The 27,983-nt window shown below is 39.9% G+C and overlaps 1 protein-coding gene across 1 annotated transcript in view; it reads left to right on the forward strand.

Annotated features, from left to right (window-relative positions):
• The first annotated feature begins 4,798 nt into the window (after window positions 1-4,798).
• Window positions 4,799-27,983, forward strand: part of zgc:153039 (uncharacterized protein LOC767698 homolog) — a 77,282-nt gene continuing 54,097 nt past the window's right edge. The window contains exons 1-6 of the mRNA XM_005938311.3: window positions 4,799-5,399; window positions 8,586-8,720; window positions 10,717-10,854; window positions 10,990-11,292; window positions 15,095-15,202; window positions 15,283-15,394. Of these exons, the coding sequence (XP_005938373.1) occupies window positions 5,180-5,399; window positions 8,586-8,720; window positions 10,717-10,854; window positions 10,990-11,292; window positions 15,095-15,202; window positions 15,283-15,394 (1,016 nt within the window). The 5' untranslated portion in view covers window positions 4,799-5,179. The remainder of the gene's footprint in view (window positions 5,400-8,585; window positions 8,721-10,716; window positions 10,855-10,989; window positions 11,293-15,094; window positions 15,203-15,282; window positions 15,395-27,983) is intronic.

A 27,983-nucleotide genomic window follows, 5' to 3' on the forward strand; every position in this document is an offset into this window, starting at 1 on the left:
TCTGCTGTGGCAAATGGGTTGCAAGCCTTTTACCACAAACTTAGTCACTGCTCGGTGACATTCGTCTATCCTGGCCTGAAAGGAGACGCTACCGGTAGACTGCAGCGAGAACTGCCAGCATCTGAGCCAGACTCTGTCTGTCTCTCTCATCATGGTCACCTAAATGCACAGTAATGGCAGGTTTTGTAATAAGGCAGATTGCGCTAACATAATATGCACTGTTAGTTGATTATTTACCTGCCGCATTAACGGGAGAGGACGTGCAAACGTTACCGCTGCTGCTGGGTTGAGATTCACGAGTCTGGAGCGGAATTAAAAAACACGACATTCATTTAAGTTTATCGCGTGTTTTGTGAGCAAATTCTTTTGCATATTCGTAGTGTTTCCTCCCTTAAATGAAATATCTACTTTGCAAGTATTGCAAGTTGCCCTGTTGTCATCCGTATAATCAGTATAATCAAACTTTTGAGCATTTGAGCCGCCATGTTTCCTGCCAGGTAAATGACGCTCCGCAACGTGGTGACATCATTCGGGGTGACTGGAATCGATAAGGGAATCGTTTGCAAAAATGGCAAACAATTCCAAGGAATTGAAACAGTGGGAACCAGTTCTCAACAAGAACCGGTTTTTGATACCCATTCCTAATCACTGGTCCTGTGCTATCAGCGAATGGCACTGTGCATTGTAAGACTAGCAGTACTGTAGCCCAACTGCATCAATAGGTAGGCACCTGGGAGGCCCAGTCATGTCTCCTTGCATAAGCCCCTGCAAACACTGCTAACAATAAGAATGCGGACGTGCTGACAATTTGTTCTAAACACAAAACACACCTGATTGTTGGAATTAATATTAGGTCTGCAGATATATTGCTAAATATCAAAAGTGATTAAAAGTAAAATGCTTTAATAAAAAATCATTGAAAAAGCCAACAACAAACTTTTTAATCATTTCTTATCAAATGAGATTCACTGAACTGCGATAACTTCACATCAGCTGTAAGATTGACTAAAATTTGCAGTTCAAAACTCTCGAAAGAGAAACAAAGGCCATAACAGCTAAGATAAATCTGATAAAGACTTTGGAAGGAAAGAATTTAGCATGATCCCGCTCAGACTGCCTGCTGCTGTTCGCCTATGAGCGAGAGGTATGGCATGGAAGAAGCATCCAAAAATAAACTTTGCATCATTCATGTTCATTCATTCATGTTCATTCATTCATATCGTACATGGGGACATGATGAGTGAGTGAAATTCTACTGAACTTAATTCCTTTTCAAGTCCTGAATGAAATTCATCAGAAATGGTCACAATCCAAAGTTCACATTGCCAACATTAAGATGCTGGCATGCATGATGCTGCAGACAATTGTAGGCCTTTAGTAAACACACATTGCCCAATCTGAACTTCACTGTGGGAATGATAGGAAGTAATAACATGCATTACGTGGACAGATAGACCTGAAAGAAGGTGGCACTGCAAATTTATAAGGCATGATATTTTTCCATCATTACTGAAATGATTATTTTAATGATTTTTTCTGTTTAATATTTTGATTTGAAAAACTGAGGCTGCAACATTACAACTCAGGCTTCAAACGATCTTTCAGTTTGCTGATTTCAGTATAAGTTTCACATACAAAGCTTTACTATTTTCCCCTAAAAACAGGTCATCTGGATGTCAGCATATGTTGATATGCTCTATTTGTATTGTTGAACATTAATGGGACCACGATACCGTCACGTATGTTGGGATTGTAACCGATAGCAAAGTTGTAATCGTTTTTGTGTTTGTGTTTGGTTTTTTTTCAAGCTCCAGGAGAAGCATGCTGATGTACTGGCATCCCTCCAAATGTTACACGACGGTTTAGAGCAGGCTAAAACAAATCAGAGCTGCTTGGTTGACCTGCGTGCTATTGTCCGCAATTATCTGATACTTGTCAAAAATAACGTTCAGGTAATGCATCATAACACTACTTTTCCTAAATGTTGTGCAAATGTTTAAGGCGATAAAAGTCAAATAAGGACCTGCACCTTCTTGAATCTATGCCACAAAGAATTAAGGCAGGGAGGAAAAGGGCGTCCAACCTGGTCCTAGTAAGGAATGAAGTGGCCAGTGAGTTTAGGCTGTGTATATAGTTTGTTACAAATACGGAGAATTCAAACTACTTGACAACATATACCCTTGGAAAAGACAGAGAAAAAACAGGAATATTTAGAGAATGAGTACAAAGGGGACACCATGTAAAAAAAATACTTGACTAAAATACTTGAAAAAAAATACTTGACTTCATCTAATTAATTGAAGAAACTCACTTGTTTCATGTAACACCTGAGGTGCCCTTGGTGTTGCTTTTATGATTAATGAGACCCAATGAAACCATCTTTAATTTTTCAACATACTGCGTCTTATAGATGACACAAATTTTACATATAGATTTGGACACATGCATGCTATCAGCAGCCTTTATATAGAAATGTTTGTAGTTTTTCTGAAAAAAAAAGCCAATGAATGCTTAACTGAGTTCTTCTTACTTACAGAGTGGTCTGGTGACAGCGTCTCCTTCGGTAGTGCAGCACTGCTCAAATGAAACCACACTGAAAAAAGTGCTGGCTGGCTCCAAACAGCTACTCAAAGGAAAACTTGAGCTCTTTGCTAAGGAGTGTCCACAAGTTTCACTTAGTAAAAGGAAGGAATCTGATCCTGATCGAAGATGTGAATGAAGTACGCTGAGAGGACCCAGGAAGAAAAGACTGGGAGTTGGAACATTGTGACATTTGCATTGAATGAAAGGATGTTTAAAGGTAACAATCTGCGAGTGCTCTGAGTGCAAATGGAAGATGTAAACCTCATATGGAGGAAATGCTTCTGCAGAAAAGTTTCCAAAAGGCAACAAGAGCAGTTTTTAAAGACTCTAATTGTACAAGTGAAAGAGAAACCTACATCGGTGCATGGAGACAAGTGCTAGCATAAAGCCTAATAACATGCTCAACATCACCGTGATAACAAGCTGGAACTGACCAGGTATAATTTTTTATACACTGCTTTGCATTTGAAGAAGAACACACAGCTTACTAAGGCTGCCTTTAGTTCTGCAGATATTTAATCCTAAATCACAATAGTGGATAAATTGAAGTTTGGACCTCATGCTGGCATGAGAAAATGTTTAGGGATCACTGCAGTCAATATGCTCAGATCATCCAACTAAGTTGGGAAATGTGAGAGTGTACTCAAGTTTGGAGCCAAGCAACTGACACATCAACAGATTGCCACGCACATTGCCACGCATGACTAATATTAAGACATTCCATTCACCTTGAATCACTTGGATTTAAGTGAAGGAGCCGACAGTTACTGATAGTAGAGTTGATAGTGGTGGTGGCAGTGTGCTTTAGATCTAAAAGCCCACTGTTTGCCTTTACAAAGATATATTGCGCAACCAACTGTGCCAGGAAAATTCAAATTGGCTTTTAAGATGAGGAAATCTGACTAAAGTGCTATTTACTCTCCTGGCCCACAGATGAATCATGCAAGGGAATCTGTGTAATGACTAGCTACCTACAAATGAACAAAGTCTGTGTGCTCATACTTGTTATGGCAAAGTGCAACAGAAACTGTGACTGTAGCACCCTCTGTAGGTATGAGGTTGCATTAATCGTATTGTGTGTCAATATGCATCAGATATTGTTCATCACAGTCACCACCTGTGGATGGCTCCCAACTCTGTGTACTTGGCCTGGAGTGCAAGGAATTGATTAAGTTTATGAGAATTTTGTATTCTACAACAAAAGTGATCATAATGACTGCACTCATGTCTCATGTTAATAAATAACAGATGGATGTGTATGGATGCAGAGAGTATGTGCTATTCTGCCTTATTTCTATATATTCTGCACAAAATGTATGTATGTGTTTGCTTATTTAAAACACGTAAAAGTGCTGCTCAGTTTATATATATGTATACGCTAGCCAATTATTGCTGAATGATTGCAGTGCCCATCAAAGACTTTGCTAGAGACACTGTGTTTTTTTGTTATTTATTTATTGTGGAAGACTTTGGACTGTCTGTGGCAGCAGTTGGACCACTCTGTATTATGTGGATCACTTTAATTATTGATATTAAATGAACTTTTAAAACATAAATAAAGCTATAAAATGTAATAGCTTTTTTTTTTAAATTACATTTTAAAATTACAGTGTAAAAATTTTGAAGGAGCATGACTGATCTGTGTTCATCAATGTTCAGTGTGCCTTCGGCAATTTCACAAAATAATAAAGTATATAATAATAACAATAAGCCTGCATTTAGTATGTTTTCTGTCATAATTTCAAGTTTAGAATGGTAACTTTGCATTGTAACAGTGTAAGACCTTGAAGGTATCTAGGTTCACAAGCGTGGCTAACCTGATGCAGCAGGTGACCGGAAAAATGGACTGCTGTGATTGGCCAACCCGGTCATATGACCAAAGGCAACAGGCAGGCACCAAGGGGCGCTGGAAAATCAGAAAATCAAGACGCTGCACTGATTGAAAACACAGGACAAAACCGGAAGCTGTGCACATTTCCTACAAAATAAAACATTTGTATAGTCGTCTGTGCTGGCATTAAAAAAAATCATGTTGGTCTTCATATGACACGCACACATATGAAAACCACACGGTAGCTCTTCATACACCTGCCTGCCGTTTGCATCCGGGGTAGTTAGGCATAATTACATTACGTTCCCTGTGTTCTACTGTGGCAGTTTTAACCGGAAATCACCGCTATTAAGACAAAATGACATTCCCGTGTCACATGACATTCTTCTATATAGTTGTATGAGATGTTACGATACAACAGTCGCTTGATGTGACATTTAACAGAATTAAAATGCTATAGGAAAGGTCTACTCGTTTTAAAATGTAGGTTTAAGACGCATTTGTATTTTATTTTTTTTTAATTATTAACATAACCACTGCTTTGCTATGTAGGTAGGTAAAGTTGATTCTTTTTGATGAGGACTCGCCACTGATACACTTGCTTCGGTTTTTGAAACGGTTGGAATACGCTCATTTGTACGCTCGAAGATATTCCACGAACCGGGCAGACTTGAAGAGTTAAACTCTGGTGTCTGATCGCTCAAATTTATCCGGGACACTTTTTTTAATGAAGTTTTGAAATCTAGTCCGGGAGCAGGTTTCACCATGACAGAGCGGACTCCTCTCCTCCACTACCGCCTCTCTACCAGCGTCAATGAATCCGAGCTGCGGTCACAGGCGGGCCGGCAGGCCCCGATTCATAACCCGGGCAGCCAAGGGCGGGGGGCTGCCCAGCAGAAGCAACAGAAGAAACTCTCCACCTTCTTCGGTGTAGTCATCCCTACCTTGCTATCGATGTTCAGCGTGGTAGTCTTTCTCAGAATAGGTGAGTGCTCATTTAGACGGACGTGCGCTAATCACCTGTTTGGTAAGAGCGATGCCAAACTCTTTAGAGATTTTTAAAGTTGTGCACTTTTCAGCAAAGTTGAGGGGTGTATGTCTCGACTGTGACCACCCCCCCATTTTTTTTTAAACTTTCACGTTAAATCCCGTTATGTTCCGTTACTTGTCACTGTCATATGTCACTTCCGTGACATTCCAGCTTTGCAGTACAGGTGTGACAGCATATGTCCATTACCTGTATGCACGGTATTCATTCATTGATATCACGAGGAGGCACATCTATAGCTTTTTTTTAATATTCAAACCCCAAACTGTCTCACATAGTTTTTCATATAACCTGCCTCTGTGGATGAATGACGTAAGAGAGATTTTCCCACCTCACTGATGTACAGCCTTTGCTTATTTGCTAAAAGGAGCTTTAGATAGCCAGGAATTTAATGTTATACAAAAGTGAGTAGATGTAAAAATTTCCCTCAGTGTTGTTAAATGAGGGAAGGTGTAACTGAGTGTTCTGCTCCGATTAAAATCCTACAGGTTGTACTTGTTTGTGGACCAGTTGAGACGATGGATTTCTCTCTATATATCCATGAATCTACCAAAGAATTGTGCCCTTACAGTTAAGACTAGATTCTAGTGAAGATCACAGTGGGCTACAAATCTATTTAGCCCTTAGTCACGAGAGGAAAAACTATTGGTACTAGGGAGCAGGACCCCCCCCCCCCCCCCCCTCTTTTTTTTTAAGCAGAGAGGGAAAATGACAGAAGGATGCAAAAGAAGGTGAAATGGTCTCCAAATATTAAACGACAGATAACATCTGCGGTCAATCTCATCGGAGGTATGCTAACACCTCCTACCATACTCAATAATGCTAAAACAACATATTTGACAAATATAAAAAATAGACTATACTATATTAAGTAAGGAGCACTCTGAGGTCATCCACTGTTTACCTTGCTATGAAAATAAGCAGATATTTATGATTTAATGCACTTTCCCCTATTTCTGTGTTTAAAGCATTAAAAGAGGTCACATCTAACTTCACCTTCTCTTTTCTCTCATTACAACCCCTCATATCTGGGCATTGCTGCTTGTGTTAGTTGTTTTCCCCACCACCACCACTGTCCCCCTCCCTCAGTCTCGTGAGACGTCAGCTGCTGTGCAGTGAGGATCCTAAAACACACACACACACACACACACACACACACACACACACACACACACACACACACACAGGGAAAACACAGTGTTGTGTCTGTTTTCAGACTCCTTGCACAGGAACTGTTAGGGGTTTCATTGTGGATGTGAAATTACTATTTTATCAGTCTTGACAACTGGCGCAGATAAGGATGAAGACTTTGACTAAAATATGCCCTACTGACAAGATAATAGTGACAAGAAAGTAAAGCTGCATTCATTAACCGTGCCTGCTGCATTCTTAAAGAGATTGTAGGTCTGGTCCTTAGAGATCATGTGAGATCCACAGCAGTACTGGTCACAGTGTATGAAACCATGGTGCTTTTAATGCCTGTCAAAGGTTACAGCAGAAACTAGTGATAATGTGGTAAATGTGTGTCTAGCATGGTGTAAAGTGAGCTTAATATCCTGTCCCAAATGTATTTAGATGCACATTCATTCGCTTTTGAATATCAGAAATTTTAGTTATACTTATTGTTGTGTAAAAACTCGGAATTTCTTTCTGTCAGGAACCATTCCAACCACAGATGCTATTGTGAGAAGTGGGAATTTTCTTCCAACATGTGATTCCAGTTTCGCTTTCACTGAGGTTGGAATGTTTTGATGAGTCATTTTTTAAGCCGAAGACAGAGCTGCTTTCATTTTTCATTTCCTGAAGGAGTTTTGCAGATGTGTTCATCATACAGTTGAAGCAAGCATGAATTTGTTTCTGCAGTACAAAAGGCCATTTTCATGATGGTTCCGCTGCTTGTTTGGGGGAATTATCATGTTACTCTAAATTGCTCACATTTTCGATACCACATTTGGTGGTGTCACCAGTGCAACACCACATAGGTAACTTCTGCTTTCAGACAGTTGAGCACAGGATTAGTGGCTCAGTGAGGGAAGTTCAGGTTTAAAAGTATTTTTCAAAGATGGTTCACTTCTTACTGGGGTTCATCTCCAAGCAAAGAGAATTTTGTCTACTGGCTTTACAAAAGACAAAAAAAATAAATAAAACTGAAGTCTTTGTTTTTTATAGTCTGGGTAATATTTCTCAGTGTCACTCCCTACCTTGGATGACTGATAACTGACCCAAAGCAACACATTAAATGGTAAATGGCCTGTATTTATATAGCGCTTTACTAGTCCCTAAGGACCCCAAAGCGCTTTACATATCCAGTCATCCACCCATTCACGCACACATTCACACACTGGTGATGGCAAGCTACATTGTAGCCACAGCCACCCTGGGGCGCACTGACAGAGGCGAGGCTGCTGGACACTGGCGCCACCGGGCCCTCTGACCACCACCAGTAGGCAACAGGTGAAGTATCTTGCCCAAGGACACAACAACCGAGACTGTCCAAGCCGGGGCTCGAACCGGCAACCTTCCGATTACAAGGCGAACTCCCAACTCTTGAGCCACGATCGCCCCATAATTAGGAATTAGGAATATGAGCCACACCTCGATTTCAACCAGCAAGTCAAGAGTTTAGGTCAGACTTTCTATGTACAGATTACAGATGTTACCAACATCTGAACAATTCTCGACAGTTACTTAAGTATGTATCTGCGCCCTCATTTCTTCCCACATTGAGTATTTAAACTCACTGTGTTGCCTGGGTATAGCTGCACACAGCTGAAAGGGTACTTACTTTCACTGGCTTCCTGTTTGCTGCAGAATTCAACTTAAGGTTTTATTAATTACTTTGAAATCACTACATGGTATGGTTCTGCCTGATATTGCAGAATTTTTATACCCTTATGCCACCCCCACCCATACAGACTGACTTTTGTATGAATTTTTTAAAAAACTTTTCATCTTGCCCTCATTAATTTATCTGTTTTTTCCTTGCATGCTCGTAATTTATGGGTTTTCTGATTCAGGTGCCGCAGGGTAAATTAAACCATGTCTGAGAAAGAGATCCTAGATTTTTCTAGGTCTCTATTGTTTCTAGTGCTTCATCTCACCATGTTTGTGCTTTCTGACTAGGACTTGCAGTGGGACAGGCTGGGCTCTACCAGGCTATTGCCATGTATGTTGTGGCCTACATCATCATCTGTATGACCGTGCTGTCTGTCTGCGCCATCTCCACCAATGGAGCCCTTGATGCCGGGGGAGCTTATTGTATCCTCTTAAAACACACACACACACAGAAACGCCATCTGCATACGACTGTAACAGTGCCAGTGGTGCAGGCACTAAAAGAACAAAAACTAGTTAAACAAATATAATCTGTATGTTGGTGCAGTTCAAGACTTGTCAGTGACATTGAATGGACCTAGGGTTGGCGATTATTTGTACTAAAGACACCTTTAAAGTATCATGTTTATTTTGGGTCCTGACCAATAGAACCATTATAGCCACATTTATGCTAAAATGTGTAAATAAGCCAGGATTACATTTTAAGTATTTTTGCTTGAAGGTAACTGTGAAAGAATAACACTATGGATTTTGGTTCATTTGTAGTATCTGGGCAACTTAATAAAGCCTTCTAGCAATTTTGCTTTTCCAATTCCAATTCGGATTTTCTCTCATTTTATTTGTGCCATGACCCTAGATGAGGCACTGACTTGGCAGGAGGAAACTTGGGAGGATCCAGCCTTCCAACCATGACCATGTCCACGGTTTTAAATGGTGCATTTCCAAGATTATTCAAAATTCCTTTTAGCCTAGCTTCAACAACTCTTTCCTACATCTTCATAGCATGGCTTATCAACTTTATACTGCAGCTGCTACAGCTCTGCCCTTCACCTGTTCACCCTACATATCTGTATATCTCCATTTCTCAGGCATTCTCTCACTTTCCTCGATTGTGTGAAACAACCTGGTAAAAAGTCCACTGCCCTCTCTCCTAAACATTTCCATACCTGCACAGCTATGTTATCTGAACCACCTGCCTTTCCACTTTTCATCCTCTTCATAGCAGCCCTTACTACCTCCTAACTAATCCTCTGCACTTCCTAATTCATCTTTTTTCCATCCATCCTCTTCTCTCTCTCTATTTCTTGGTTCATCAGCTCCTCAGAGTACTCCTTCCATCTTCTCAATGCACACTTTTCACTTGTTGAAATGCCCTCTGTCCTTAATCACTCTAACGCATATCCTTTTCAGATTAGTCTCTGTCTGTCTAGCCAATCGATGCAAGTCTTTTGATCTTATCTTGGTGTCACTATAAATTCACCGTAAGCCTTTTCCTTTGTCTTTGCCGCTTCTTGCCTTTGCTGTATATCTAACCTCCCAGTATTCCTGTCTACTTTCTTTTTACGGCTGTTTGTTTAAATGTTGTTAGAAGTGGGTGTTAACCCACATGGAAAAGATATATATAAATCTTATAAAGTTTGTATCTGTCTTGTGTGAAACTTGTATGAAAAGCATATGAGAGTGAAAACAGATATAAGATCCCTTGAAAAATTATATAATGAAACTTGTATGTTTTGGATACTTACTAAAACACAATGTATGAAAGTAATGAGAAAGTGGCCACTTTCACGAGTAATCACATATAAGTTTTTACTATTTCTTTTCCATATGGGAACAGCCAGTATGCCTCGGTTTAAAATGGCCTGTATTTATATAGCGCTTTTCTAGTCCCTAAGGACCCCAAAGCGCTTTACACATTCAGTCATCCACCCATTCACACACACAGGTGATGGCAGCTACATTGTAGCCATAGCCACCCTGGGGCGCACTGACAGAGGCGAGGCTGCCGGACACTGGCGCCACCGGGCCCTCTGACCACCACCAGTAGGCAACGGGTGAAGTGTCTTGCCCAAGGACACAACGACCGAGACTGTCCAAGCCGGGGCTTGAACCGGCAACCTTCCGATTACAAGGCGAACTCCCAACTCTTGAGCCACGATCGCCCACAGCGATTGTGGATTGTGTTAAAAGGAACACAATCCACTTACCAGCACTCCCAAAACTCACTAACTGGTCTTTGGACAGCTTGCTACCTATTTTTCCCAGCTTGAAGTCTTTATGCTAAGCTAAGCTAATATAAACCAAAAAAACTACAAGGGAGGTAATGATATTGCCCGAAACTATTAGACTACTATCCGTAGAGAAATGCACATACATGTGAATGAATGAAACAAGTGTGCTTTGCCTTAATGGCACTCAGACATGATCAGCCGAGCATTGGGACCAGAGTTTGGTGGCAGCATCGGCATCATGTTCTTCCTGGCTAATGTGTGCGGCAGTGCTCTGATGGTGCTCGGTCTGGTTGAAGCCATCTTGTCCACATTTGGAGTCCCTGAAGGTAACTTTCACTTTCATAGTTTGTCTCATTAGCATAATTGTGTACTTTTGTTTGAAAAACTCACATTAGGTTGGGAGTGGTGTATTTAAGCTTTCTTAACATTATTAAAATGGGTCTCTCATTTCATCCTTCTAGCTGGGAATGTAGCCACTTCTCACTACCAGGTTCTTCCATCTGGCTACTGGTGGTCTCTGCTTTATGGCACTGGAATTGCCCTACTGTGCCTGCTGGTGTGCCTGGTGGGAGCCCACATTTATGCCAAAACCACCTTCCTCATCTTTGTGATTGTTATTGTTGTCCTGATCACTGTCTTCATCAGCTTCTTCGCCGTGCACCCTCAATCTATCACGCTTCCTGACCTGAAGCCCAATGCGACGGGCCCCACCACAGCCAATTTTACAGGCTTCAAGTTGGAGACACTGCTTGGGAACGTATGGGGTAAGTTAGAGGACTGCTGGGTCAAAAAGTATAAAAAAAATTATACCACCATGTTGGTATGAGCAATAAGTGTCTTTTATGCTCTTCTGTATGTTTACTGCTTGTGTACATTGTGCATGATACCCATACACTCCCTATAAAAGAATTAGCCACCATGATGTCAAATATTGGTTGGCCCATTGTGAAGCCTTAAACTTTTTGGTAAATTTAGCTACTCGTCAGTCACTGGGTAAGCTCACCCAGCGATTGTTATCCTTTTTACCACAAAAACACCACGATGTCCTATTTAGAAAAACTTGAAACTACGGACTGAAGCCATCAATTCATCAGAACACTGCTTCCAGTAGATATCTTTCAGTTTTTAGTCATAACGTTATGTGCACATTGCTCAAGAGTTGTCTGCCATAGTGAACGTTTCCCTAGCCCCGGTTGCTAGGGAGATGTTTTCCCTGAATAGAAAAATTCACTAGCTACTAGCCAAAAGTAAAATTTCAGTAAAAGGTTCACCTTCGGCGTCGGTTTAGCTCACTGGAGTCAGTGGTTGTCAGCTGGTCGCAGACCACTCTATTGGACTCTGTGTGTGGAAGAACTCTGGCTTTATTGACTTGATCCTATGTCACTATAGAACTTCGTCTTGGCCTCACTTTGATATCCTGAAGATATCTACATACATCTTTTACAGTCTATGAAAAAAAAGCTCAAACAAGCCAGAGTGCTATATATAAGATTTAATAATAACCAGCTCAGCTCTGGATGACGTAAAGTGGTCTTTGAACTGTGCAAGGGACAAAGGTGAATAGCAGGAGGTGCGGACAGAACTGATTAGCATTAAAGATACATTCATTACATAATAATTACTTACTCAGACAGAATCAAAGGGTTTGCCTGATTTAGCCCACAAAGCATTTTAGCAATTTACCTTGGAGAGCTCTAACAAATTTTTCTTTATTTTTTTCATAGATTTACTATTATAACGGTGGTTTTCTTTCCAATATTGCCATTGTTGATTGCCAAATTTCAAATATCAAGGTCGGACCCAAAATACTTCAGAATGCTCAGTTTCAGACTGTTCTTTCTACACTTGGATGTGCATCGTGTCAGAGACAGTGCATCCCTAATAGGGTTATATTTTAGATATACAGAGGTGGCTGTGAGCACGGGCGCTCAGGAACCTGCTCTTCAGATCATTTGTTTGTAATAACCAGCTAACTGGAACAAATAACTAGTTAGCGCTAGTGCAAATATTATTTTCTGCAGATATTAGAAGTATTCAAATGGTAACAGACTTGTGTTAGCACAATGTTACCTTGATGACTCATTTCTTACTACCTGAGCCCTTTCATCAGGAACAGCCACCCTTCTCATTGCTATATTTAATTTTACTGTCACTTCCTGTAGTCTTAACTTGTTAACTGGCAGTTTCATGGAATAATTCTTCAGGAAGATGTTGTCCTGCATATATCACTCGTTATAAAAAGCTTCTGTTGGTCTTATGTAATGATTAAGCAAATTAATTTCATGGCCCATTATTTACAGGATTATAACATCACACATCAAGCACTTAAAAATATACCAACTTCTTTCCCACAGAACAATATCAGCTAAGTTAATAACATATTAACTGTTGACATGCACCCGGTTACCAGTGTCCTGCCGGCCTGGGGGTTACAGTTATTGCAAATGTGAATATTCCAAAGCAACAAAAGCAACTGCAAAAGAGTAAAAGAATGCAAATGCAGATAATTGTTCCCTTATAAATAAGTTAGAAAATCTGAATGATCATTTTAATCATTCATGAGAATCGTGGGTCAATCATTCCACTTGGTCATGTCTTCATATGAAAGAATAATAAAAAAATCCCCATACAGAGATACTCTTTCAGTTTTACCTTTGTAATAAAATGTATCCATACTGATCTGATTTGGGAAGAACAAAAATAAGTATTTTTGTTTGATCTGGAAAACACTGGGAATGATTCACAGTGATCAGAGACCATAGAAAGTGAAGTCTATTAGGTGACCTCAAGCAACTATGGGCAAAATAACTGCTGATGACGCGATGTGCGCAGGTGCAATGGGCAAGTGAAGAGACTACCAATCAGAGTGAAGAAAACAGTTGACGTATTACTTGTTAGTAAATACATTAGGGGGTAACCTAGGCAGCTGAAGCCTTGCATGTCCGCAAGAGACCTACTGGCAGCTTCAAAGCGATGCATAATCAGCAAATTGCTTCCACTGTGTATTCGGCTTAAGTGATTTTTTTTCTTCTTTTTTTTTCTTCATTCCAAAATCTCGGAAAATGAAATGCAGCATGTTAAAAAGTGAGCTTCAGACATGCTGGTCGGCAGGTTTTATTACCTTTGGACTGATTTGACTCTATTCCCTGCAATCTCAGCCAAACATGTGAAGGTGTAAACACCAACCAGCGGAAGTCGCTGTTGTGGAGAAAATGGTGTCATTCTTCTGACAGTGGCTGCTTTCCTAAAAGCACATTAATTTTTTTTTTTTTTCATTTTACTGCTGACTGAAAAGGAAAGCTTCGTAATTAGAGGTTATACATGTGTCCAGGATCTTAATATTCACAGAAGCCAAACCAAGCGCTCCTCTGTGTTTGCACTGCCTTACTGTAAAGCACATGATTTGTGAGCTAATTGCTCTAACTCAGGCATGCACACGTGGCAGCTATTAAACACACATCTTTGGATAATCCCTGTTTTCAGTATGAGGACGCACATGCACGCACACACACACATGCACAAATGCTTGTAAAATAAAAGGTTGTGCTAGGATTTGACTGAAAATTGTTCTGCAGCAAAACATTTGACTTTTTATTCCATCAGTGACAACATCAGTACTGAGCTTTTATTTGTTGTGTACCTCCCTGAAAAGGGACCCCGTCATGCTCATTTCCAAGTGGCAAGGTTTTATTTATGGAGCCTACTATAGTGGCCTCACAGTTCAAAATAGTGCATCACTTTCTTATCCTGGGCCTTGGTTCAGCAGCTCAGTTGATTGCCTCCTTTCTGCTTAAGACCTTTACACACCAAACATGTTAAATCTGTGCAAATAATTTGTGCATTAGAAATATTTTTTGGACTTGCCTATTAATGCAGCCATTCACACCGACTGCATGATGTCGCTGGATGAATTTGCAGCGTTTATTTTTTCGAACCAAGCTTGACATCATTGCTTGATGTGAACTTCATTTTTTTTCACGGTTCATTTTTTTAGAATGAATGCTTTCGGTGTGTATATCCGTTAGATGACAAGTTTGCATCCAAAAAATTTGGAATTTTGTGTTATTTTTCACACGTGCTTGCTGTGCAATGGCTGTTGCATTTCTAACTAATTGGCTGCCCCTTGCAGACAGAAGTTTTAAGCAGCAGATGCGTGCTCCAAATAAGTGCTATCTGCCCTCACTGAGATTATACAGAGCAAAGGCCAGGAAACCATTGACACTGAGCTTTTATATCACTGAATGGTGATCACAAGTCTGTCTTGTTCTTAGATAGGATGTGCACTCCCAATTGTTTTGTCTGATACAAATAGAGAAGACAGAGAATGGATGTCTCACAGATTGGAGCTGCAAAATTGAATTTTCCCAAATAAATCATGTGATAGATTTGATGGCGCTCTGTAAACAGCAGAGAAGCTTTACAAAGGATTGCTTTCTCTAATGCTCCAAAACATGATGAAGCTGGATGGGCAGACAGGTGCAGCAGATTGAAGTTTTCTTTGAAGAGTGGTGGTGTCGATAAAAGCATTGACTCCAGGGCTGTATCTGTTCATATGTCTTCCTGCAGCTGATTACACTGTAGATTACACAACGCAAACCACGATGACCTTCGCCACCGTGTTCGCCGTCATGTTCAACGGCTGCACGGGGATCATGGCCGGCTCCAACATGTCAGGTAAGTGAACAGATGTTGTGTATGTGCCGCCTGGTTACCTGTGTCAGAACATACACCATAAAACCTGCATTTTCCATCAGGTGACCTGAAGAATCCCAGCTACTCCATTCCCCGGGGCACCATCACAGCCGTAATCTTCACCTTCATCGTCTACATCATGCTCAGCGTGCTGGTCGCCTGCACCTGCGATCGGTCAGTAAAAACGTTGGTCTGAAATTATTACTTTTGAATGGAATCTCAACCTGATTGTAACGAGATATGAGGTCGTTTGGTAATGTTCCTGTAGTGCCAGTGAACATGTAGTTTATTACCACAAAATACATTTTCTGGAATTGTCATGGCAGCTCACACTGAAACAGGCAAACTCAAATCTTTCTAGCTTGCTATGGACCCCGTGAGGCCACAGTCACCTCTACCAGCCCTTTAAACACGCCCTCTGCATCACAGTGTTACTATTAGAGAAAAGTGCTCACGGACGTTTACAGTTCCAAGTTGCAGATCAGGCTATAGCAGCCTTCATGAGACACACACTTCATATCCACTTGGACTGTGTTGGATGGAAGCAGGTGAAAAGATAGTTCTACATGTTTAAGCTTGTTTAGGTCGAGTGCTCAAAGAGTCTAGTTGGCTTTTATCCATGAAGGTTTTGATTGAACTTGGGCTGGCTGTAGCTCAGGAGGAGCTAAAATTTGAAGGTTTGTGGTTTGATCCCTTGCTGCTCTAGTCTGCATGTCAAAGTATCCCTGATACCATGTACTGTTCACTGATTTGCTCTCTGATACATTCATCGAAGTGTGAATGTTGGATAGAAAGCTCCCGCATAGGAAAAAAGTCTGTGTGAATGGGAGACTGAGGTTTTTAGTATATAGTGCTTTGAGTTGTCAAGTAGAGTAGAAATACACTATACAACAACCACTCTATCTACCATTAAAATGCTTCACCAGTAAACATGTGACAGTGTTTTTTCTTGTTCCCTGCATGTAATCACTGAGAATCTGTGACAGGTACTTGTGATCAGTTAGGAAGATTTAAAGACGTGTTTTAAATCAAAGCCAACTCTGTCCTGAGTAGTAACCACAAACAGTATAAAGAATGTTGGTGACGTTAGGAAATTGTTTGTGAAGCGTCGTCGCTTTTTGCAACCAGAGGTATTGCATTTTTAGTTTAGTTAATCCCATCAAGGCTCTGGTAAAGGAACCTCTCATTCATGTAGCTCTGTTGTCTTAAAATATTGGATCAGCAGTTATCAGAGAGCTGTAAACACGCAGCAACTTTACATTTGTTCTCGACCCTGGTGGCTTTGTATAAGGAAGAATTAAGGTTGCATGAATAACAACAGCAGCAATACTATGGTACTAACCAGTATGGTGTTTTTTTTTTACCAGTTTCGCACAGTGCCTCAGTACTCATCCCTAAGTGTAACAGCCCAGTGTTCACAGAGCCGTTCATATTGCTGAAATCTTTGAGTTCAAATGCAGTGCTGTAGTAGTGGACACAGCACATTTTCCCTTCAGCGATGAAATCCAATACTCATAAGGTGTCAGATAATGCAGAGAGGGTTCATTTTCTGCTTCACCACGCAGAATTGGAGCGTCAGAGGAGGCCGATTTCAAAACCATTCATTCCAGCGAGATGTTATCAATACCAGGTGTCAGTTAATCAAGCCAACCATTGTAATGGAAACACATTTGGGATTCTCATATCTTTTATATGTTGTTCAGTATGTTTGCTCTAGTGACTGATGTTACTATATAGTGGCTCAAGCGTGATTTTTTTTTTATAAAAGTAAAAGCATCATTAAATCCAGGTATGTTGTTAAGTGTGAAATGTTTTCATTTCATACTTAAGGTTAGATACATTAAGTTCTTGATGTAGCGATTACCACTTGCTTTTCTCTGGTTATCTGTCCTTTGTCTTCCTCACTCTAAATGTCTAGTTCTATCTGCCTTTTGCTGAAAGTCAGAGTTCAGAATTGATGCAGCTTTAAAGCGAATGTTGCCAAGGTGCTAAACTGACATGACAGGGCTATAAAAGAGCATCGGAGATCAATACTGCCACCATTTACTCTGCTGCAGCGCCCTCCCTGTATCTGCCTACCATACACATATACTTGGTGACAAGAAGCTTCTTAACACACTTAACACACACTGCACTGTTGAATGTGTTTTTCTAGAATCACAAATGTTCATATATCCTTTTCATGATGTAGCTATTTAAATGCACACATATTGTGTGTTGTATTATAACAAATTATGACAAAGGTAACCTTGTGTTTATCACTAGAGTAGGCCATTCTCACATGACTTGTATCGGGGATGAAAACGTGTATGTGGGTGGTGACGTATTCTCTGATCTAAATGTGTATGTGTGCACAGTAGGAATACACATTGATTGTATACTGAATGAACTGAATACTAGCTGAAAGTAATAAAGAAATGAAACGGATAGCTCACTGAGTTTTTGTAAGTGGCTAATATTTAATAGGGAAGTAAGAAAACTGTTAATCCTTTGTACATCCTTTTTTTGCTTTTTTTTCTTACTGCTCATCTGTTTCTGGGCTGTGGGGGGAACAGTATGAGGAGAGAGCCCAGACCTGAAACTGAAACTCTTAAACATGTCCCGGGGTTTCATCCTGCATGTCCAACTGGGAGGACTCACCTAGGGGACCCCAGTTGGAAATGCCTTAAACACTTCCTTCAAGAAGAACCCAGGAGGTGTCCTGGTCCAATGCCTGAGCTATCCGAACTGACTCCTTTTGATGTGGAAGAGTGGCGATTTTACACTGACTAACTTGTACACGAGTACTCTCAGAGTTGCCAATTCTCATTCCCGCCACGTCATTACAATGTAAAGTTTTTAGACTACTGTGGTAAATCTTAGAACGTGTGACGTAACAAGTGTAAGTGGCGATGTTAATTACCAAAACTAAAAGTGAAGACTAAATCCTCAAAATAATTAAATGTAAGTAAATTGTTAAAAGTTGTTTGTTTAATTGACAAACAGGTAGAGCAAGCCAGTTAGAGCAAGCTATAACTCTGATTAAAGGTAAAACGTTTAAAAAGGGTCATCAAAAACTTTTCAAACCATTAGCCAAAAGAAAATCAGTTATTCAATACAAAATAACTGATGTACAAAAAAACCTCCATGATGTTATAAAATGAATAAATAACAATTAAAACAATTAGATTTGTATGAATTGGTCACACAGGGCTGTCAGGTGTGTTCAAACCAAAATGTTGGTTACTCCTAACCTAGCCTTGTACGACGAACGATGGTTATCAGTCAGTGATGCACTTGTTTGCACTTGTTTGCACTTATTCTTAGAAACCTGGTCATACGACTTATTTCTTCACTGTACAGAGGAAGTGCAAAGGATTCCTATTAAGGGACAGTAAAAGGAACAGATGAGTGAGACAGAAAGTGAATCATCAACTTATTTGCAGAACCGTGCAATCTGTCCAACAAAGAAGGAGACATCGGCACACGTGGTGTAAGGTTGCGTATAGCAGGTTTCATGCCTGGTAAATCATTTCTTTTATTTTCGTTAGTTTGCTTAGGATCATTTGGTTTATTGAGGTTAATATGAAGTCATTTCCTAGAACCGCTGGTATTTCTGTTCCTCCTTGTGTAGTTCAGGTATCTGACTTTGAGATTTTTGACTTTAAATGTGTTTAATTGTGGAAAACATGGAAAAGGATGGTTGCTAATTTTAACTTTAAACCAGTTGCATACTTTGGCATGTTGGCTTTTCTCATCCTATTGAAAGAAGTAGTTGTTGTAGTCTTTTGCCTGTAAGAAGCTGGAATTCACTGTTTGTACTTTCCACAATTTATGCAATAGTCTGTGCAATCTGTGGTGTGGGGTGGGGGAGTGAATCACCAGACCAATGTTTTGTGCAAACTCTTAAGACTGCATTAATTTGCTCACTAGTTGCTACCATCAGCTAATTAGTGTGCTTGTGGTGTCAGGGGACACTGAACAGTCCATTTTAAGATTCAGCTTTCATTTTCTCATGGTGCAAACAGGAGCTTATAGACATTACCTGCTTGTAAGTAGTGAGCTGCCTTGTACATCATCTCCCGCTTGCAGAAAAAACCCCCATTTATTTTAAACCTTCACTGCTATTTCTGCTACATTAAGCTGGCTCACTCCTTGGAAAAATATTACCAACAATACCTGAAGTGCATCATAAAACTTTATTGAATTTCTGCAAGGAAATTGCTGGAAGACCCATATTTATCACACTGCGAGAATTCAAGTAACATCTATTTTTCAAGTGCAAATGGTTCCAGAAATGAGGGGAAAAAACTGCCATCCATTATGAATGCAGGTCTCATACACCTATTCAGAGTGTATACTTGGTGAAAACTACCCCCAGATGTTGTGATGTAACTACAATAACTATGTCTTCATTTTATGGTTTAAAAACAAAACAAAACAGGCTGATTATCATCAAGATACCAAAAATCCTCACGAGTAATTAGTCACGTCAAGTCAAAGTCAATTACACTTGTTTTTTTTCTGGCTAGCCAAATTTTCCTGATCTGAAATATATTTGCTTCAATTATCAAACACTTGATAACACTTTGTTAATAAATTATGAATTTTTAGTTGATTAAATTTGAGTTAATTGTTGCAGAAAAATTAAATAAAGTCTACTAATTGGTTAAAAATTGTTTTTTAATTTATGAACATTATCTGGATGGTTATTATGATGGTGCAGCTATTTATTAAACTTTGTAGATTGTCAATATGTAGTTTAGCTTAGTGCATATATAGACCTCATTTGGATGGATAATGTAATGCTGGATCTCAGGGATGTCCGAGTAGAATTTTTCTTTTTCTTTTACTCTTACTAGCTTGACTTATACTACAAAACTGCATATTAAAATTTATTAAAACATTGTGGCTTTGGTTAAAACATGATGACATAAATGTCACATGATGCTAAAGGAGACCTTCTGTATATCTCTGAGACTAAATAGTATTTGCCACCTTAAGATCTAGAAAACGCTCACTAATTGATGATGTAACATTTATCCCAAAACAGCGATACCATTGCCATAAGCACCATAAGCACTGACAAATGCTCTCAGCTAACATTTTATTAGGTTCAACTTGCTAGTACCAAGTTGAACCCACTTTTGCCCTGAGAACTGTCTTAATTCTTCTTCGCATAAACTAAACAAGGTGGGGGAAGATTTTTGTTTATGTTGACATAATAGCATCTCACAGTTACTGCAAATTTGTCGGCTTTTCATCTATGATGCCAGTCTCCCATTGTATCAGATTCCAAAGGTGTTCTACTGGATTGAGATCTGGTGACTATGGAGGCAATCTGAGTACAGTGAACTCATTGTCATGTCTGAGAGACCTGTTTGAGAACAGTCTTAGAAAATCAGTGTACTGTGGTCATAAAGTGATGAACATGATCAGAAACAATACTTGGTTTGCTTATGGTGTTTAAATAATTCTCACTGGGCACTGAAGGGCACAAAAAGTGCAAAGAAAGTATGCCCCGCATAATTAGACTATCACTACCAATTCAAGGATTCAAAGTGTTTATTGTCATATGTACAAAGAAAGCATTTCTCTGTGCAATGAAATTCTTTTTTTGCTGTCCACACACAGATGCTGGTTAATATATACAAATAGAAGAGATAAATGAAGACAAAAAATTTAAGTTTGAAGTGGATGTGTGTGCAAAAGAGCTATTAGCTTAATATACTGGCTTAATATGCAAGATGACCTAATGTGCAAAAATTATTAATGTTGTTAAAAATAGGTCAGCTGTTCAAGAGTCTGATAGCAGTGGGGAAGAAGGAGTTGTTGAGTCGGGATGTTCTAGATTTCCCACTTCTGAGCCTTCGTCCCGAGGGCAGAAGACTGAACAGTCTATGTTGGGGGCTGTGGAGTCTTTCAGGATGGAGGCAGCTCTCCTTTGGACTCTGTGATGGTAGATGCTCTGCAGAGAGGGCAGTGGAGTCCTGATGATCTTCTCCGCAGTTGTTATCATTCTCTGCAGGCGTTTGCGTACCATGCAGTGATGCAGCTGGTCAGTGTGCTCTCCACAATGCAGCTGTAGAACCTGTTGAATCTCAATTATTGATGCAATGCAGGATGGATTCATGCTTTGTGTGGTTTATGCTAAATTCTGAAACAGCATTCTGATTGTTGTAACAGAAATTGAGACTCATCAGACTCAGAGATCAAGACTATTGCCCAATTTTAGTGAATCTGTGCAAATTGTATTCTCTTTTTCTTGTTCTTAGCAACTGGAGTGGCACCTAGTGTGGTCGTCTGCTGCTGTAGATGATTATGGTTCAACATGCTGAGCATTCAGAGATGCTCTTTTGTATACTTTGGTTGTAACAAGTGGTTATTTGAGCTACTGTTGACCCCCAGTCAGTTGAAAGTATTCTGGCCATTCTCCTTTGATCTCTAGCATCAAAAAAGTCTTTTCACTCAGAGAAGTGCTGCTCACTGTCTGCCACCAACAACTATGCCATGTTTAGTCTCTTAAATCTATTCTGTAGAAACATGAGTAGGTCATCTTGGCCATGTCCATGTCTGGCACTAATATGGCCAGGTTACTTTTCTTTGAAGTTCTCCAATGTCTGTCCATAAAAGCAAAAACAGAACACCCTCTGCCTGCTGTTCCACAAGTTGTCCAAAGTGTGGCAGTGACGCTCTCTCTACAAACTGCAGCTCTTCTTTGAAAGATTTCGACAGACAGACCAACCTTTACACAAAGCTCTTCTTCTAAATTGCTACCCTCTGCAAATTGTAGCTCTCCATCATAGCTTTTAAAAGCAAAGCAGTTAAGATTGTGAGTATTTAAAAGTAAATGTTAGGGAGGTGAGAGAAGGGCTGTTGAAAATGCTTCTTGATAGCTGCCTACCTGAGTCTGTGTGTGTGCCGCTCTTGCAGCATCTCTCTTGTCTTAGGTGTGAGCGATCGTCAGCGTGTGCTCATTATAACGAGGGATAAGATCATTCACCGTGGCGCTGACAGCTTCAGATGGTTCAGGCTCGGTTTTAACATGAACTAATGTATGATGTGCTTCAGCTAGCTGAACTTTTCTGTTATGAGCTGTAGGTGGAGGGCTCACAGATTTTTTTTTCTTTTTTTCCTTCCTGTAATTTCCTAGCAGTGTGATCAGTCACTTCCATGCAGAGAAAGTAACTGAGTTGGATTTTTATTTTAAGTATAAATCAGAATGGACTTGTGAAGTTTGATGGATTCAGTTATTATAGTTTAGCAATGCCACATCATTATAAAATATTTCAAAATATAAAAAAGTGCGAAGGCCTTCACTGAAAGATTGACTTTGCATATGTACTTTTTAAGAGCACATTTTGTCCTTTGCAGCTATTAGCACTGCAAAGAAAATGAAGCCTATTTGGATGGAAAAACTGTCCAACTGGTTTCCAGGTCACCATTAATCGAGCGGCTGCATTTTGTCTGTTTTGAGATTATCGCTGATGATATGCCACTATGGTAAGAGGGGCTGCAGATGATGGCGATGTAGTCTGAGGGGATAGGAGATAAAGGGGAATCTATTAACCTCATGTGACCAGCCAGCCAGCCATGACAGATTGCCCTGTCGCTACTTTATCAAGCTCTTTTGGTAATGTGTGTGTGGATAATGAAATGCATGACAACTCAATGTGCTTTTCCAAGCTGATGATGATGGTTATTACTATTATTGTTATTATTATTATTATTATTGTTATTATTATTATTATTATTATTATTATTGGGCTGAATCTTAACAGGTTAAAGTCATGTAGTCGGGGTTTCTGTCTTTGCTTGATTGACGCCTTTGTGTTTGTGTGAGCGCAGCACAGTGCATGAGTGACCTGTGGGCTAATCCGCCCTATGCTATAGAAGCTTTTGTATTAATAACCGACTTGATAATTATATTAATTTGAATCTGCTGGGCCTCCTTTTGTGGTGCTATCTCTGACATGCAGCTTTGTAAATGCATGCGCAATCCATACACCCCCTGAAGTGCCTCTCGCTCTCATCTAGCTCCTCTGTTGTCCCCTCTACTCTCTCGCTCACACACACGCTCACACACACAGTGTCTAATTCCCCTCACTTTTCTAGAAAACACATCTTTCTTCACAGAGCTTAACACTTTTTTCCATTGGCTATTCTTCCAAACACTTCACTGTATGTCTGCGGTCTCTTGTCTTCTCCCACGCACTGCCAATTTCCATTTTACTGCCTTCCTATCCTATATTTTAACCGTCCCTCCCCTAGCGCGGATTACCTTTCATGCTTGTGTTTACTTTTTTAATTATTCAATATCATCTCCTCTGTTGCTTCTGCACCTTCTGTGTAGATCAACTCCTACAACTCAACTTTTTCGTTTTTTAAGAATTGAGGGTTTTTTACTGTCTCCCACTAAATGACTGTGGTCTAAGGGTGGGCCACAAGCTATTAAGATAGAGTTTGCAAAAGCAAGTGTGACTGATCAGAGAATTACACAGCTCTCCATTTGAATATTGGCACCCAAGCAAACCAGCGTGCTACACATGCAATTTCAAATTTGTGCTTAAAGCCAGCACGTGTAGGATTTCAGAGTTTCGGCTTAGGTGTCCCATAGTGGAAGTATCAAGAAGACAGACACGATTTAGCCAAGGTACTCAGAGTGGTCAAGCAGAATTTCTGTTTTACATAAGGATTTTTGGATTGTGCCATGACATGGGGAGAGGATATCTTGAAATGGCATTTCAGGCAGGTGCATGAGGCCTATCCAATCAGAAGAAGTTGGCTTAAAGGGAGGGGATTTATTTAAGTGGATGAACTGAGGGGCTGCACACAGTATTACTGTAGGATTAACAAAGTAACTCTAAATTATGCAAGCATGCTCATTTAGAGTCCAAGATCACATATACAGAGATGGAAACAGAACTGAGGAAGCTCAAACTAACCTAATCAAATGAGAAAGTGGGGAACATAGAGGTCTAGTCTTACCAAACAGGACATGATGCGTGTTGTGGTACATAGAGAAAATCATGCCTTTGAACTTCAAAACACCTAAAAACCATAAACAGAGAGGTACATTTATAGAACTGTAAAGACAGTATGATGTTGGCATATGCATTTATGGCACACTAAAAGTCCAAAATGGAAAGCTACAGAAGAATTTCATCTGATCTGACTCTTGATTGCAGTTTCTTTTTTCCAGCTTTGGGCAAAACAGTCACTTTTTAATATTTAAAAAAAGATACAAAGTCTCTGTAGTAAATATCAGTCATTTAGCTAATGGTAAGGTTTTTTTTGTTTTGCTTTTTAATGTTTGCCAAAATATCTGAGCTGTCTTGTATCTCATTCTGTTGATGCAAAAGTAAAAAGACTAGAAACCACAAAAAAAGACCACAAAAACTACACTTATACTTCCTAGGCCCCCTCTTTGTGGCGGCGTTGCAAAGCTAAAGTATACATGAGCTTACACATGCTTATTTCTGTAGTCTATTAACTTATTGTGTGCTGATTCTTGTGCTTGTTCCCTTTGCTCTCTGGCCTTCTCTTCCTCATTGTCCACTGTGTAGTCACTTCCTTATGCTCTTATCCTCACTCGCCTCCTTCTCCCCATCCCTTTCTCCTGGTGCTATCACCCCACAGCAGCATTCTTGGCTTCCATTTCCAGTTTCTCTCTCCTCCCTGTCTATCATTCATTCATCCGTCCACACAGCTGCATTCCCTCCTTTTGTTAGTCACCTCCTATCTCTCTGCCGCAGAGATTCCAGTCACTTTCGCCCACTCTCTCTTCTTTTTCTCGCTGCCGTCCCAGTTTTTGAGGAGGTGGTAACAATGACGGCGGTACAGGCCAAGTTTTCGACAACATGTCCTCTCGGGATAAAAAGCTACAGCAATGGGAAGGAGAGACACAGGAGTAAAGGGCTTTAGACAGAGGAGAGAAAGGGAGGATTTGGGTCACAGAGAGGTGTGGACACTGGGCTTTTCATCTAAAATGGTTTGGCAGGCATTTGTGTTGTCCGTGATGGATATGAGGAAGCTCATTATAATTGATGGATACATCACCTGTTGTCTGTGGGATGCACTAAACTTGAATTATAAATAATAATAATAATAGTTTTCTTTTACTTACACCATGGTACAAGGACAGAGGTGAAATATGGACTCTTATGCTAATATAGGATTTTATCTCATCTACTCAAAGTCCATATTTCACCTCTGTAACTTGTACCTTGCTGTAAGTAAAAGAACATTTTCACTCCGATAAACTGTTTAAGCTCATTTGTGATAATAGAAACAATAGAGCTGTTCTGGAGCTTCCAGGGTTTGTTTGAAATTGTATCTGTAAATGTCTGCTCATATTAGATTTCATAAGGAAAAGAAACAGAACTGATTTCTTTATTTTTAACTAAATTTCTATAGGCCATTGTATTGACTTTTTGAAGCTATTACAAGCAGCCCGACTTAAAAATTGTTACCAACAACAGCAAAAGCTGCAGTTCCTCAAGTGGCCCTTTGAGGTTAACTCCCAAAGTGAGTCTCAATAACATAGATTCCCATTTGAACTGCACAACTTTATAGTAGAAACAAGTCTGGTATGAATTCCAGTTTTGGTTAGGGCCAGGGTAGCCCATATGGAAAAGATATATATAAATCTTATAAAGTTTGTATCTGTCTTGTGTGAAACTTGTATGAAAAGCATATAAGAGTGAAAACAGATATAAGATCCCTTGAAAAATGATATAATGAAACTTGTATGTTTTGGATACTTACTAAAACAATGTATGAAAGTAATAAGAAAGTGGCCACTTTCATGAGTAATCACATATAAGTTTTTACTATTTCTTTTCCATATGGGAAGCCAGCTAGGGTTCCCTAGAAGTCATAAGGTTAGCAAGGTTAACTGTTACCTTGAGTGAAAAGTTGCTGCCAACACAGGTAGCTAAATGAAATGGCTGTCTGTTAGGTGTCACCTTAGTTAATTTGAAAAAACTGGACCTCAATACCATGTTTGTGGTGTGTGGCATTTTAATGCAAATGTCTGATGAATGAATTGGCTGTTTGTGTGATTAATTGTACTAAATGTATATAGTACCATGCAAAAAGTTGTTTGCTTCTGTTATTTTGATGTATTCCTAAAATAGTAACACTGTCAGCTCTCTGTGTCTAGGCATTTCACTCATATAGCCACTGGATGCACCCTTTACTCAAGCTTACTGGCTACCAAGCTGAGCACTCAGTCCTCTTGTCCATAAATGGTTACTTCTGGCCCCCCAAAAAGATGTAGATGGCAATGCCCTACATTTTAAATTCAAGGCCACTAATTGCTCATTTGCCTTCATTGTTGGGGAACAGCAAAGTTTTGCAACTAACTGAAACAGGCCCACTCTGTAGCATCTCCTTTTGTAACAGTATATTTCCCTGTCTGGGTGTAACCACATCACAAACTGTTCAGTGAGTTTATTTAATGCACATCACTTCAAAATGTTAATTATTCACTGGAGTCTTTTGCAATCCTAATAAAAAGGCTTTCCCTTCACCATGAACCCCACATCAGTCATGCTTTGTTAAAAGCATCAGTTGCAAATGATCGAGTAATAAAAACAAGACGCTGGAAATTGGAAGTTGGTGCAAAGAATGACCGAATAAAAAAACCCTGAAAATTGGAAATGGAAAATGAAGAGCTGCTGCAAAAACAAGATGACAATGTTGGAGGGGAAAGGATTTGATAAACATTTTATAAAAGAAGATGACGGTTCCTGAAAAGGCTAAGATGTGCCGAGAACGTGTGAAGGGTTGGGAAGAAAGGGAAGGCAGGCGACTGAGGAATTGATAAGGAAAAAAGCGATGGAGGTTGTGTGTGTGTGTGTGTTTGTGCACGCAGAGGCCTTGTTAGATATTGATCCCATTTAATAATCCTTAACCACAGTCTACTCCCCTGCGGGCACTTAACCATCCTCCCCATCTCTTGCTGACTCTTACGGCCCCTCTCTTCCTCCCTTTATACTTTGTGTTCCTCTCCTTCTCGGCTGTTGCTTTGTCTCTGTGCATCTCTTTCTCACTCCTCGTGTCTCTTGGCTGTGCTGTAAAAGTACATTTAAGGTCAAGATGAAGGGAGGTTGAAGACCAACAGTAAATCCCATCTGTAAACGGTAATATTTTAATAGAAAGTCAGGGTTAAAAATGGCAGTACATGTGGATTTTGAAAGAAGTAATTATTTAGATGTTACTGCTGTTGAATGAAGGATGCTAGAAATTAAAAATCAGGATTTCTCCATTGCTCCTGCTAATCAGTCTCTCATGTATGTTTTGCTTTGTTGAATGCAACAATTAACTTAATTTTGTTCCTGACTGAAGTGAAAGATGTTGTGCAACACATGTGCTTAAAGATCCACTGAAGTAGGGACTTGAAGTTCATGGAAAAAGGTGGATCATCAGTAATGAGCTCAAGCTGCACAAGTCCAAGTAACATAAAAGCCTGACACCTTACTAGGTCATGTGGAGAAACCTAACAATTTTCTCCTTGGGCAACACTTGGCAAGACTGGAGAGGGAAAAACTTCTTTTAACAGAATGCCCATCTGACAGAACCGAGCCAGGGTGGCTGCTGACCCAGAGCAGTCAGGTCCCCTAGGTTAACTGCTTTGAGGATGAAGAAGGAATGACCCGCTGCCTCACAATCTGCTCTTTTTCTGTACTTCTGTACTTACTAGAGATGGACCGATCCGATATTACGTATCGGTATCGGTCCGATACTGACCTAAATGACTGGATCGGATATCGGAGAAAAA

The sequence above is a fragment of the Haplochromis burtoni genome, unplaced genomic scaffold, assembly GCF_018398535.1.
Source record: "Haplochromis burtoni strain Fernald_Lab_line unplaced genomic scaffold, NCSU_Asbu1 Contig_255, whole genome shotgun sequence".
Lineage (NCBI taxonomy): Eukaryota > Metazoa > Chordata > Actinopteri > Cichliformes > Cichlidae > Haplochromis > Haplochromis burtoni.